Source organism: Trachymyrmex cornetzi, unplaced genomic scaffold, assembly GCF_001594075.2.
Source record: "Trachymyrmex cornetzi isolate Tcor2-1 unplaced genomic scaffold, Tcor1.1 scaffold180, whole genome shotgun sequence".
Taxonomy (NCBI): Eukaryota; Metazoa; Arthropoda; class Insecta; order Hymenoptera; family Formicidae; genus Trachymyrmex; species Trachymyrmex cornetzi.
The window spans coordinates 110,181-125,066 of NW_017296419.1; the positions used below are offsets into that span (position 1 = coordinate 110,181).

The following is a 14,886-nucleotide window of genomic DNA, read 5'->3' on the forward strand; positions in this document are numbered from 1 at the left end:
TGTGAAAATATAACAATTCAGAATAAAATTATATCATTACATTACTATCGGCTATATAAATTGATCAAAAATTAACATTTGTTATATCTGATTTTTTTAAATGTTGTTTGCACGCACAAAATAAGGTATAGCCTGTTGAATTTTTGTCTACATTACTTACTCATTTTTCATTTAGTTCATATTTTTGTCATTAAATGTTGCTTATACCAGTACGCATTCAGCAACTTTCCCCTACTTGTTTAATAACTATTTATTTAACGTTAATATTTTTTATTATGCTTTATCCGAAGTATGTTAAAAATATATAAATTAAAGATGTTTAGAAAATTATATACAAAGGATTTTATATCATTAAAAAAAATAATATATTTCTTCTTGCTATAATAAATTCATTGTGATGAATTACAAATTAAGTATTAAAATGAATGTAGATTTGCTTTTTACAAATAACTACAAAACTATATTAAAGAAATATTGTAATTCGATTTTTTTCTTATTTGGACAAAATCAAGTAAAAATATGTTATCTTGCGTAGAGAAGATTTCTTGAATTCTCAGTATCTGAAGTTTATTACCTCAAGTAAATTGGATACTCACTTCTAGCAATTCCTCGGGCCGGCCCACTTCGTTCGCGAGTTCCCATAACTCAGTACCCAATTTATCCGCCCATCTGGCCACGCTAGTGAAAGTTAGAAAATTGCACTATATATTTAATTTAAATATCCAGGAAAGCACACCAATTTAATTGGAGTTGCAGTTGAAAAATATGATAATAATAAGCAGTACAAATTAAAATACACTATAAAGATAAATATAATAATTAATTAACAAATTAGTTTAGCCTATCTCTTTATTTTATGTATATAAGCTTGTTCAAATAGGCAATCAAAAACAAATCTTCTAAATATAATCTTGCATGTAAATATTACTCATTTTTTAATTTTTCTAATATTTTTGTTCTATATTTCTAATTTTTTAATTTTCTTTTTATTTATAATGCATCTATTTAAAGCACATTCATGACTTGCGTTCTTTACAACGCAATGCGGAACTCACATGTGAGCATTTTTAGCCAGACATACGACGAACACCAACGCGAAGTAAAAGATAAAACATGCACTCGACATGAATAAAACTCGCCGCGTCCGTTTCCTCTTTCTTTATAGTCTTCGCGCTATTCGTTCCTATGATATGGAACGTTATGCTCTTCAACTCTCTAGAAAAAGCACAGATATGCGAAAGCTTACGATGGTAGATCAGACACTCGATTGGCTGTATGTCTACTGCGGAACGAACCGGCTGCGAAGTTTCGCTCCCAGTTCGATTATTTTTGGCACACGAGCAACGCCGACTTGAAACTCTAAAGCTTCTTTCTTGTTTCCTGGCGTAGATATAAAATCATGTCGGCCGGTCAGAACGTTGTTTATACATATTCATGTATAAAAAATTTTTTATTGGGGGTACATAGTTGGATTCCCAGATAAATATGTTGTCTGATGTTTACAATTCTAAATACATTAGGTATTGCAATTTGCAAGAAATTTACGACATAAAGTTTACTGGTTTTTATATCAGGAAATAACATAATCTGGTTTATGTAAGTATTCATATATTTAATATATTCCTGTATTTAAATTAGTAACAATTTTTTATGGATTTGTAAAATAAAAGATAGATCCAATAAAAGATGGATCTGTAATTGCATGAAGATTCGTATTTGATCAATTGAAAACAGATGATAAACAAATTTATCCTGAATCTGAAATTCCAAATATGCATCGGATAGAACAAGATTTGCAGACAAGAGTTGAAATATACCTGGAACTCCAAATATTGGGACATAACGGAATTTTCGTGCAACAAATTTGACTTGAATTATCTGGAATTCTAAATATGCGTCGGACAGAACGGGATTTGCAGATAAGAGTTGACGTAGAACTTATTTGGAATCCCAAATGTACTTTGAATATAACAGGATTTCCAGTACAAGAAATCACATTTAACCAGAATATCCAAATTCATATACGGATTTTTGGCAGGAAAGATAATCGATTTGTAGGTAAACGGGATTCCCCCTGATTCAAACATCGAGAATGCATAAATATGTATATGCTTGTATGTTTTATGGTATCAGTCAATTATGTGCACAAGACGAAGACATGGATATACATATAGTCAATGATATAAATATTATTGTACAAGCTCCAAAAAGTGTTAAAAAATGCAATTTTAAGGCATTTTTCAAGCAAGTCTGAAAGACATCTTTTAGTAAAGTCATAAAGACGTCTTGGCAAACAAAATTTATTGAATTTTACTCTGTACCAAACGCAATATTCCAGATTTACTTACACAAATATTTACAAAGAACATCAGAGAGCGTCTAATATTATACTCAGTACAGCGGAACAGACGCGTATACTTGGCGCGAGACACTACTGTGTCTCTTGATAAAATATTGTATAAATTATTTTTCAATTACACAAAAAGTTAATGTATGCTATAGAAGATTTTATCAATAGTTTCTCCAGGCTATTAATAAAATATATATTATAAAAATATTGAAAATATTAGAAATAATAAAAAATATGTAAAAAATTATTGACAAAATGGCAGTAACATGTAAGAAAAATATTTTAGAAAGTTCTGTAGATAAATATATATTTTGCGAAACATTTTTTTTTGGTCGATCGGATCAGTCCGACTCCTTTTAATAAAATTGCCTTTTAAATGTGTCTATATATGTCTTCCTCTATCACATCTTTACGCTTTTTTATCAGCGCTTGAATTTCGTTCAAAATGTCCATGCCTTGAAAAAAACTGTTCGGGAAATTTTCCACCTGAAACAGAGTATAATACGAGATGTTTAATAATTAGTAATTTATTACTAAGTGACATAATTTTTAATAAAATATAATTTTTCCAGTTAATGAAACCATAAAAAATATATTACAGGCAATAGGAGATATTAATGAAAGAGTCAAAACATTAATAAATAAATTGAACTCTTGTTCAGCTAAAAAAACAAATAATTTATCTAAAGAACGTGTTAAATGGTTTTCCATACCGTATTTGGAAGAAATATCGAATAAATTCAAGAATGCAATTAATGGGGTTTGTGTGTGTGCCATAGGATTTCATTTTTTAGTTTGAACAAGTTGAATCAGTTTATTAAAGTTCATAAAGCTTCTTTAAACAATGAATTAAAAAGGAATGTAGTCTACAAGATCAATTGTCGTGATTGCGATACTTCCTATGTGACACAAACTGGGAGAAAATTAAAAACCAGACTTTCTGAACACAAAAAGTATATCCATAGTAAAACATCCACTCATTCAGTGATCACAGAACATAGGTTGCAGAACGATCATGACTTTGATTGGCAAAACGTAGAGATTTTAGATGTAGAAAATTATTACAATAAAAGGTTAATATCAGAGATGATGCATATTAATCGACAGACCAATGGGCTGAATCTACAACATATGTTGTAGATTTGCTGGTCGAGCTCCTCTTTTCCCAGTCGCAGAATAATTAGCAATGCTCTCACTATACACCTCTAAAAGAGTTTCTCATACAAGTCTCTTCCAATCGTACTTATCGTTGTCCGTTCTTGCTTTCAATTCGATATAAGCAACTTTATCACGTGGTAAATAAAAACCACTATTTTGTGATATTTCTATCTGTAATATTGATATTTGGAAATTAATTACTAGTCTTATATTAGTAGAAATCAATTTTTTAAATAATAATGTGCACACTAACTAAATTGTTTCCTGGGTTAAACATGTGTTGTGGAATCTAAATAAAAGAAATGAGACAAGATAATAATAAAAATAGAATGAAAATTTTAAATCTATATAATATACTATTTACACTAAATTCTCTCAGAACATTTTATCGTAAAAGTTTCTGTATTATTTCGATTTGATTTTGCTTCGGATTCATATGCATCTCATAGCTGTAAGAAGAAATTCTTGAAATTCGATATCTCGTTTGGTAACTGAAATATTAATAAATATAATTATTATTGTCCACGGAATATAAGTTCTATGCGCTAAACGCGCATAACCTCAAGTTATTTAATGATTTATAATTATTTCCATTCTTAATAATTAAAAAATGTCGGTATTTTATTTTTTTAAATTTATAAAAAAGGTATCTTGTTTTATCAACAATAAATTTACGCTGATTTAAACAGTTAGAGCGCTTCTACAAATATATTTTACTCAATAATTGTTATAGTCGCTGCTAGCATGTTACTGCACATGTTCCAAAAAATGTCTCAAAGAGAACAACCTTCTAAATGACTTTCTAAAAGTCTGAGAGACATCTTTTGGTGAAATCATAAAGAAGTTTAAAGAAAGATATTTTTCAAAATTTTCTGTATTGAATGTATATATTTCAGAATTATTACATTTATAAAAATATTTTACAAATAACATCAGAGAGTATCTAATATTATATAAATCATTTCTAAATTATAGAAGATCAATGTGTTAAAAAAGTTTTATTGACAGTTTCTAAACTGTTAATAAAATACTAAAAATGTTAGAAAACATTAAAAATATTATAAACAATTAAAGACAGACAAAAAATTATTCACAAGATGACAGTAATATATGTATAAGAATAATATTTTTAGAAAGTTCTGTAAATAAATATATATTTTATAACACATTTTCTTTTGGACGACCGGATCAGTCCGATCCCTATACTAATTAAATTGTCTGTTAAACGTGTCTATGCCTTCCTTTAGTATATCTCTATGTTTGTTTATCATTGTTTGAATTTTATTCAAAAAGTACGTATCTTGAATATTATTTTTGACGAATTCATTTACCTGAAATAGATTATAATTCGAGAAGTTTAGTAATTAGTAGTTTATTCATATATTTCATAATTTTCGATAAAATATAGTTTTTAACTTAACATAACTTTAACAAATAAACGTATACACATATACTAAGCACAAATAATATATTTAACTTAATTGTTCATTGCTGAAGTATACATATATATGTATACTAGAAAAAAATTGCCTTTTATACAGGATGTTTGATAAGTAATGATAAAACTCTCGCATAGGGGTAGAGCGGAGTAACTGAGTCGAAAAGTCCTGTATTATTTTAACATTTCCGCTATAATAAATAAGATATCAATTACTAAAAATCATTGAATATTAGTTTTCAATAATATTTTACTCAAGTATTATCAACTTTATAGAAAAACATCAACAGACAAGAGTTGTTTATTTTCTTCTCATAGAGTTCGAAGAATTTTTTCAGAATTTTTTATCAACCTTTTCTTTACTACATTTTCTTTATATTGACAACTATTTTTACCAATATGAGAAAATGCGGCACTGAAATTTTGAAAAAATTCTTAGAATCGAATCGAAACTCTATGAGAAGAAAATAAACAATTTTTGCCTGCTGTTTCTCTGTAAAGTTGATAGTACTTGAAAAAAGTTATTGAAAACCAATATTCGGCGATATTTAGTAATTAATATTTTGTTAACTATTGCAAAAATTGTAAAATAGTAAAGGACTTTTCGACTTAGTTTAATCCGCTCAATCCTTATGTGAGAGTTTTATCATTAATAATCAAACATCCTGTATATGTATACAAACCTTTTGGACATGTACACATATGTATTCGAAATAATTAATTAAATAATTAATTTATGATTTGAAGATTTTCTAAAAATGTTTTCAACATTTAAGCATTATCCGATTTTAGAAAATGATTTACCTCAAAAATGCAAATAATTAATTTAAAGATAGAAACATATCTATTAACATTAATTGACTTATCTAAAGTTGCGTTAAATTATACTTCCACATGACAAATGATTTTCATTTAAATCGGGCTATATATAGCTACAATATTATTGATAGTCAATATTAGGTTAATAAATATGTAAATCCAGAATCATAAAATTTACCGTGTAAATTTGTTGATAAGAATAAACATTCGAAAGAATAATTGTTACTAATGCAGTTGTAGTCATTGACCTATAAAACAAGAAAAAACATATTTTTTATTAAAGAAATTTTATAATTAAGAAGACAGTATATATTTACCACAAGAAATGTTATTACCTAGGTTTTATGGTCTCAAAATTGTTTAATATGTAGTTAAGGATCAAATTGTTGCGCGAATGATTTTCAAGAATACACAGAACGGCAAAATAACGCTCCTTTTCGTTAAATAATGTAGGGTTGAATGCTGTAATATTTAAAAAGTTGATAATGATATTAGGATCTTCAGCGCAACTTAATCCTCTTAATAAGAGTTTTACAAATTTTTCCCTCATTCGATATTTCTTTAAACTGTTTTTAAATTTTTCATTTTTTAGATTTTTATGTTGATATAATATCAGTGTTTTGTCCCAAGTAGTTCTATTGGCTGTCATCAAACCAGCACAGTACATAAATTTTTGCATCCATTGTGGAAATCTAAAATACATATAAATCTATCAAGAAATGATACATGCATTCCATACATATAGCGGACTTTTTATTTTATCAAGATTCGTATTTTTATATTCTTTTATTATAAGTAATCACTATTTCGTAAAAAATTAAATTTCCGTTCTGAATTACTCCTGTACTCTGTAGCTTATATTTGTCACATCACTACATGATTATGTTGCAGTGAAGTTAAACATAAATAAAAGAAACTCGGTTATAATGCTAATCAATTTATTGGATATTTTATCTTATATCCAATGATATATATTCATTAGGCGTTCAGCAAAAAAAGCACTTTTGTAATTGTGATAAAGATTCTTTTGATATGATTGTCTTTTTATCTGAATTCCTTACGAATCTAAGTGTATAAACCAATTACATTAAAGAATCTCACACACAGTCCACAATAAGCCATTAATATCATTAATAAATCAGAAATCAGAGAGAGAAGCTAAAAATCATAATCAATTATTCTTCTCACATTTGCGAATATGACTACGTTTATATATCGAGTCGATTTACGTCGAATTTATAACATCGATGTTATGAAACTGGCCAATCACAGTCATTTCATTCTTCAGAGGAATAATTATGATTGGCCAGCTTCATAAAATCGATATTATAACTTTGACGTAAATCGAGCCATGTAAATGTAATATGTGATTGATCAATTTATAGCTTCTGATTTATTATTAATAGCTTACTGTAGAATGTGCTTTACAGTAGTTGCAAAATGCTTTTTCTGCTGCTATTCTGTGAGTTACCTTATTTGAATAAGAATGGCGATTGAAAGGAAACAATAAGAAAAATATTTGATACCGACGATTTTAAGAAATAAAGAATCAACTATATATTCATATGCGGGCATGTGAATATTGTACAATAGAGACAATTAAAGAGTCATAATCATAAGAAAAATTACTTGTAAACATTAGGATTCATGAGATGTTCGCTTAATTTGATGGCTGCCTCCTTCCTACAATATTGCTCACCGAGAATACATGCCCATTCTATGGTATCTAGCCTTGTCAGTTTTACCATATCGTCATCATGAGAACTTTCTGAGAAGCCTATTTTCTGAAGAAAACTGCCAAGGAGTGACGTTATGGTTGTCTAAGAATCATCAAATCATGTATTGGTTTTATAATGGTTTAGTAGTAATTGTAAAAATGCGTAATCTTATATATGTATACAATATATGTATATTTTGCTTTATCAATATATGTATATTGGATTGAATAAAAAGTAACTTCATATTTTTAGGTGATATTCAAATCTAAAAATACAAAATACACTTTTTACTCATTACTTAACCCAATACATTCATATTATACGAAAATCATTGAATATATCTGCACTCAATTTTCACTAAGAGAAGAAAGGAATGATCAGATTGATAAAGGCCGATCTACAATTGCGTAAACGTAGTTGTAGTTTAAGAACTGATCAATTATACAATTGAATACGAAAATATCCAACTGTGACTGAAGAATTCTTACAACTACGACTACTTATAATTATACGTTTATGCGCCATTGTAGGTCAGGCTTAATACTACAAAATACATACGTCTATATCCTTTTTATGAAATCTATTAATCTACCTTGATATGTGCGGCCTCTGGCAGGAAAAAATATTTCCACAATCGTTGTATAATTGGGAACAATGAATGCCATACCATAATATCTTCCTCTCGATTTAAATATTTTATAAGACTAACGAAGACAGATCCACTTATTTGTTCATTCAGCACAGAGGCAAATAAATCGCTGATGACTTGAACACGATTAAGAAAGTGTATGTTCGTGTAATTCTCAAAATTTAAGTAATATGAAATTTTTTGCCAATTAGAGATATCATATGTGACACGATAGTATCCTGTTAAATTATTCGTTATACTTATTACAAAGTTTTTTTTTAATTAAATCTATTGAAATATACAGTTCCGACCAAAACTTTGGAAACATTTGATGCTTCATCAAATTGTAGCTTTTCAAAGTAAGACAAAGATATTGCAAAAAACTTTTAATTTCATGTAATTTGAGAACATGTCGCGGATAGAAAATTCAAACGCGGATTTAAAGTGCATGGTCCTTCAAAGTGCATGGTCGAAGACTCCTGCAAGATTCTTTTTCATCAAGATATTTAACTTTTCATAAAATGTGAAAAAATCGTAAGTGCTTTCAAACTTATGACAGGGACTGTATCTTTCAACTATTGAAAGTTTGCGTTTTCTTAATACAATAAATAAATGTAATACTTACAAATATTATAAATAAGTATAAAAATTATGGATTAAAGTTCTACATTAATTATAATTTTACATTAATTAACATTTGGCAATGTTTCAAAAAATTTAATTATATAAATCTCTCTTTAAGTTTTTATAAATAAATTATTAAAAAATATATGTACAAAGAATGATGTAAAACCTTCGTTACAATAAAACAAAATAGAAAAACCATAAATTCATTGAAGCATTCTTACCAGTTTGTTGTATATTGACAATAATCCAATCTTCTCGTTTAAGTAGATGGCGGATGATCGTTTTATTTGGTCGTAACCAGGCTTTGGGCACAGTATTGGAAAAATCCGGATTGGACCTCGTAGCAAAAGTTAAGGGTATGTACCATTCATTAGTACACGTATTGTTAATACATGTATTATTAATACATTCATTAATTTCTTGTTTGTAGATACATTTTTGAGATAATGTCATTATGTCATTAATTTTGCTGCTTATTCGCTGCACATCCACCTCAGGATAACTGTTTTGGTTCATCCATGTATCCATCACTTCCTTTATTCTGTAACCGTCGTGCGGGACATCAGATTCGTCGAGAGCACTTTGCATGGCGCTCCACAAATTATCCGGAGTGGTTGAGCTGTATCGACTAATTTTAAAAGTGATTCATTGTAATAATTAAATTTAATAGCAATGTGATATTGGATACCTAAGTTTATGTTTCTGATAAATACAATATGAATACAAGAAGCATTATTATATTTATGATATTTAATATTATAATAAATATTAATTACACGTGTTAGACTATATTATACACACTTACTTCCTGGCCAAATACATGATTAGACCCTTTTGGAATATCTCATCAGTAATCATATGATGTAACATGCGTAATAAAACTGGAGCTACAATACATTATACAATAAAACACCAATTAACTTTTAAAGTAGATACGTTTAAAATATATATATAATTAAGATCCAATGTAAACATATAATACTTTACATATGTGTAAATATGTATTGTGTGAAAAGAAGATTTTATTTCCTTTAATCTTCTCTTTTATCTTTTGTGTGCTACATATACTCTGAGAATAATATAATTTATTGTGCATATTTACTTAATTTTACCTTTTCCATAAAGTTCAATGGAATACTGCGACATATTATCAAAAGTACTGTTCAGTACCAATGTGACAGAGTTCAATGAGCCAACATCTATCGTCAAACAAGTCTGTAAGGTCCTAATCACAAAAAGATCCATCATTCGCCAACCTTCAAAAATCTAAAGAAAAAAATGCTTTGATGTGACTCAATATAAAAAATTTGAAGAAAGTTTTTGCATTAAAAATTAAAATAATCGTTTGTCGTCACTTCAACTTCGTTATTTTACTTTTTCATAATACCTACAAATTTTATTATCATTTTCATATTAAATCGTCTTCAAGGCAAGCATATTTAGTTTAATTATTTTTGAAAATGTTAAAAATTACTCAATATAAAAATAAATTCAAGATATAAAAACCTACAATGTTGAATTTTTATTATTTTATTAAATTATTTTATTAAATGTTGATTGCGATAGAGAATAAAATTTTCTAATGAAACTATTGCATTATTCTTACTATTCCTATATACAATAATATTTAAATATAAAAAATTTAAATAGAGGTTCTTTAACACAATAAATATAAAAAAGGGAACATATTAGCCTAGCAATACGCACTGAAGTTCCCATAAACTTCAATGCAATTTGCTAATCGAGATTTTTTCGTGTTTTTGAATTTTTCTTTTTCTTGGAACCTATTTCGAAGCTTCTTAATTCTATCGACTTTTGCACATTATAGAGATTTGTTTCTTAATTAATTCTCCATCGATTGAAAAAAAAGTTAATTGAAATATATCCATTTTTACAGAAATTACAGTAAGAAATATAGATGGGATTCCAGGGACCCGAGTGTGTGTAGCTAAGATTAACTTTCAATATGAATTTGTATTAAAATGCCTTTATACCTAATTATTTGTTATAACTATTATAGTTACAATTTTTATGGAATTCTAATTAAATAACGAGCTATTATGTATTCAGTATCATCTTGATATATTTTATAAAAATATAGTATTAATTTTATATTGGCATTAACTTACTCTTAATTTAAAATATATATTTCAAGTTTTTTATTTTGCAATAAGCTATACCTTTTATTATATGTATATATATTATAAATATTAAATAACCTTGTCGATGATGTACGATTCTAAGAAAGTAGTAAATCCCTCTTTTAACCACAGGTAAGACCACCAAATTGGAGTAACCAAATTAAACCATTGATGTACAAGTTCACGTGTTACTACCTTTGCTACTTCTATTTTCTTATATATTGAATGTTTATTATCATCATAGATAGCACGAAATTCACTGAAACATAGAATAATATAATTATATAAAATACTCTTATCATGAATATGCAGTTTAACGTATCCCTGAGTAATTACATTATTTATAATTCTGTGTTTTTAATTATTAAATTTCGTATATAAAGAAAAACGTTTGCTAACTTTAATAATTTTATTAACTTCTTTTTAATTAAAATGTTACTTGTAAGTGATGAGTCCCCAATTTTCCATACCGTCAACCGGAAAATTCGGTATCAAAACATGATCCATTTTGGATATCTCCTCGGATTTATTGGTATATTGAATCATAAATGGTACAACTTTTTCAGCAATATTGTAAATAAATGTTACTTGCGATAACAAAAACGAACTACACCATATGTTAACAGTTTGGTCATAATTGGAACGATGGTAAAAATCGCATTTGGGGATTACAACAATCGCCACAAGATAAGTGGGCATTGAAGAAGTAAAGTCAAAACATGTCTGTATCATGTCATCTTTTCCCGTCACTTGCTTTTGCATTTGCATGTTTGACAATATCAAGTATTTCTGATGATGCATTACAGAGATGTTGAAGATGGCTTTCAACTCTGGCTCGTCCCAACATGGAAACACTTGCCTGGCTCCATTCGGTTCGAAATATGTTGCAGCCATTCTATAATTTAACTCTAGTTATATACACTGGGGTCTCAAAAACTTCAGTGCAATTTCCTAAATCGAAATTTTTTTGTATTTCTAAACTTTTCTTTTTCTTTGAACCTATTCCTACTGAAAAAAATCATGTCACAACGTTACCTGATGAAATCATGTAATTAAAACATGTAAATCACGTAACGGATTGTTCCAAATCAGGGTACCTATATTATGGTAATAATTGGAATGGATTCTGATCGGAATTATTTCGTTTTCTTCAGAAAACACAATAGAAATCTAGGGAATAATTGAATAATTTCGATCGGAATCAATTCCGAACATTTCTATAATAGGTGCCCTGTATGTGATTTTTGAAAATGACGTAATTTGAAAAATCACATGATATTACAAATAATTTCATCCAGCATGTGATTTTATAGTTATCGAATTTTAAAGAATTGAATGATAGATATAGAAGAAAAAAGAACGTAACATGTGACTTCTCAAAATACGTAATTTTAAAATCACGTACTGATTTGAAGCAATCCGTTACGTGATTTACATGTTTTAATTAGGGAGGATCCCGTTTGCCTACAGTTCTGATTGTACACACCACTCATATCAACTGGTGTCTAGTAATTTTTCACTGTTTTGCCAATGAGATTATTTTATTTTTAAATTGGCCAATCAGCGGTACATGTGTGCAATATGAGATGTGTGCAATCGGAGCCCTCCCTTTTAATTACATGATTTCATCATGCAACTGTGTGACATGATTTTTATAGGGATATATCTCGAAGTTCCTTAATTCTATCGACTTTTACACATCATGGACTTGTTCCTTAATTAATTCTCCATTGATCGCAAAAAAAAATAATTAAAATATGTCCATTTTTACGGCAGTTACAGTAACAAATATGGATGGGGTCCCAGAGCCCCGAATATGTATATCAAGAATAAAAAAATGTATATATATAGCTAAAGTTAAGGTTAAAAATATCTTAAATGTCGGCAAATTTTCTGCTCATGTTAGATTTACATTGTAAATATACTTTTCATATTTTGATATTAACTTACATGCCTTGTTCTTCTTCTTTATTTGTGTATGGAAATTTCATAAAACCTCTGTTTACAAGATCAATCTCAAATATAATGCCGGAAAATTTCATATTAAGACTGTAAATTCCCTCAAATAATGTATTTTCGAAATGAAGTGTTAAAATATTCATTATATTGTCATAAGAATGTTTTATCGGTTTATAAAATGTATAAGGCTCGTGTTCAACTAATGTTGTCTCTATTTCATTTATTTCTAATCCTCTTGAGTGTAAGCTTATGTTTTTCGTTGCACGATTAATTATGATATCGATGTTAGATTCACCATAAAAGATAGGGTTGATTTCCTCGAGATGCGGTATTATCAGATTAATCTTATAAAAAAATGGTTTCGTATTGTTGGGTAAACGAATAATTTTTAAATTGTCATTGGAACAAAAGACCATGTTTATGGTCAGTATTATACTAAAACTTATTAGTAACAACTTTAAGAATCTCATGACGTTCCGATACTTGCAGTTTTACGTATCTGCGATTTTTAATTAAAAAGAAAACAAATAATTATAATAAAATGCCTTCCAAAATTGTTATAACACAATATTTTAAACATAAAAATAGAAAGAATAGGAAAAATAATTTTAGCAATTTTTATTAATAGAATCATATATATATATATTATAAAAAGAAAGATGTATACATATATATATATATATATCCTTAACAAAAAGAATAAACTATTTAATTATTGTTATTTTTAACTTACTTTGTATATTACATCCACGTACAGATTGAAATACAGTTGATTCGGACAGAAATTACAGTTTAATTATAATTATTACAGTTATCGATACGACGATTTAATATATTATTAGTCGTTAATATATCAGTATATATGATTTTTGTTTTCTCGAAAGATCTCCGAATATTTAGTACAACATCAATATCTCTACCGTTATTATAAATATGTCGTGTGTGTGTGTGTGTGTGTAAATATGTTATAAGGTCGATCAAGATATATAGGGTGTCTCATATATAATAACTCCATTAGCTGTCTGGGGTGGTGGCTTAGAACATATATAAATGGAAGGGGCATAGGACACTGAACGTTAAACCAACATCTGCGAGAGAGAAAGGTAGTAAGGGATAAATATTCGCAATGCGCATGCGCAGCACCGTCATCTGTGTGAATTGTGCAGTTGTTTTAGGCCCAGTTTCACAACTTACTGCCTGTCTACAATACACGGAGTAAGAAGTAAGAGTAAGAAATTGACCAATCACAGTCGATTATTCTTCTCACATTCAACTGTGATTGGTCAATTTCTTACTCTTACTTCTTACTCCGTGTATTGTAGACGACGCCTTAAGCCTAATGGTATATCCATACAAACTTGCATAGCCGCATAAACGTATGCATAAAGACAATTATCCAATCGCATTTTTCTTACAAAGTTGCACGTAAAATGAGATTGGATAATTTTCTTTATGCACACGTTTATGCGGATATGCAAGTTTGTGTGGATATAGCCTAAGTCCGGATCTACAACAGGTGATTTAAGCTTTAAGCCATAAGAAATTGACCAATTATAATCGAATCCGAGGGGAATAATCGATTGTGATTCGCCCATTTCTTATGACTTAAGGCTTAAAAATCTATTGTAGATCCGGACTAAAGGGCTTCACATATGAAATGCATAACAGAGCATAAGCATAACATAAGGCCGCTAAACCAATAAGCATCTTATGTAAATCAATATGACGACATTATGCTAGATGCTCATTGATTCAGCAGTCTTATGTAAAGCGGGGAGCACTCTTGCATAACGCATAACACATGAGGCATAAGAAATTGAACCAACCAGAGTTCTCTATTACATGGAAGGGAAAAAAACGGAGAACTTCGATTGGTACATATTCTTATGCATTACGTGTTATGCGTTATGCAAGAGTTTGTGCTCCCCGCTTTATTCTTATGCTCTGTTATGCATTCCATGTGTGAAGCCCTTAAAACGGGGAGCGTCAAAGTTCTTCATTTCCTTCCTTTCCATGAAATAAAGAATTCTGATTGTTTAATTTCTTAT

At 28.6% G+C, this 14,886-nt stretch overlaps 1 protein-coding gene across 1 annotated transcript in view; it reads right to left on the reverse strand.

Annotated features, from left to right (window-relative positions):
* Positions 1-13,308, reverse strand: part of LOC108759348 (uncharacterized) — a 36,125-nt gene extending 22,817 nt beyond the window's left edge. Inside the window, 13 exon segments of the mRNA XM_018504731.1 lie at positions 597-678; positions 1,056-1,130; positions 1,132-1,271; positions 5,944-6,013; positions 6,101-6,457; positions 7,395-7,585; positions 8,076-8,350; positions 8,960-9,366; positions 9,544-9,625; positions 9,851-10,004; positions 10,958-11,138; positions 11,319-11,774; positions 12,830-13,308. Coding sequence (XP_018360233.1) covers positions 597-678; positions 1,056-1,130; positions 1,132-1,271; positions 5,944-6,013; positions 6,101-6,457; positions 7,395-7,585; positions 8,076-8,350; positions 8,960-9,366; positions 9,544-9,625; positions 9,851-10,004; positions 10,958-11,138; positions 11,319-11,774; positions 12,830-13,308 — 2,949 coding nt within the window.
* Between the last annotated feature and the right edge of the window lie 1,578 nt (positions 13,309-14,886).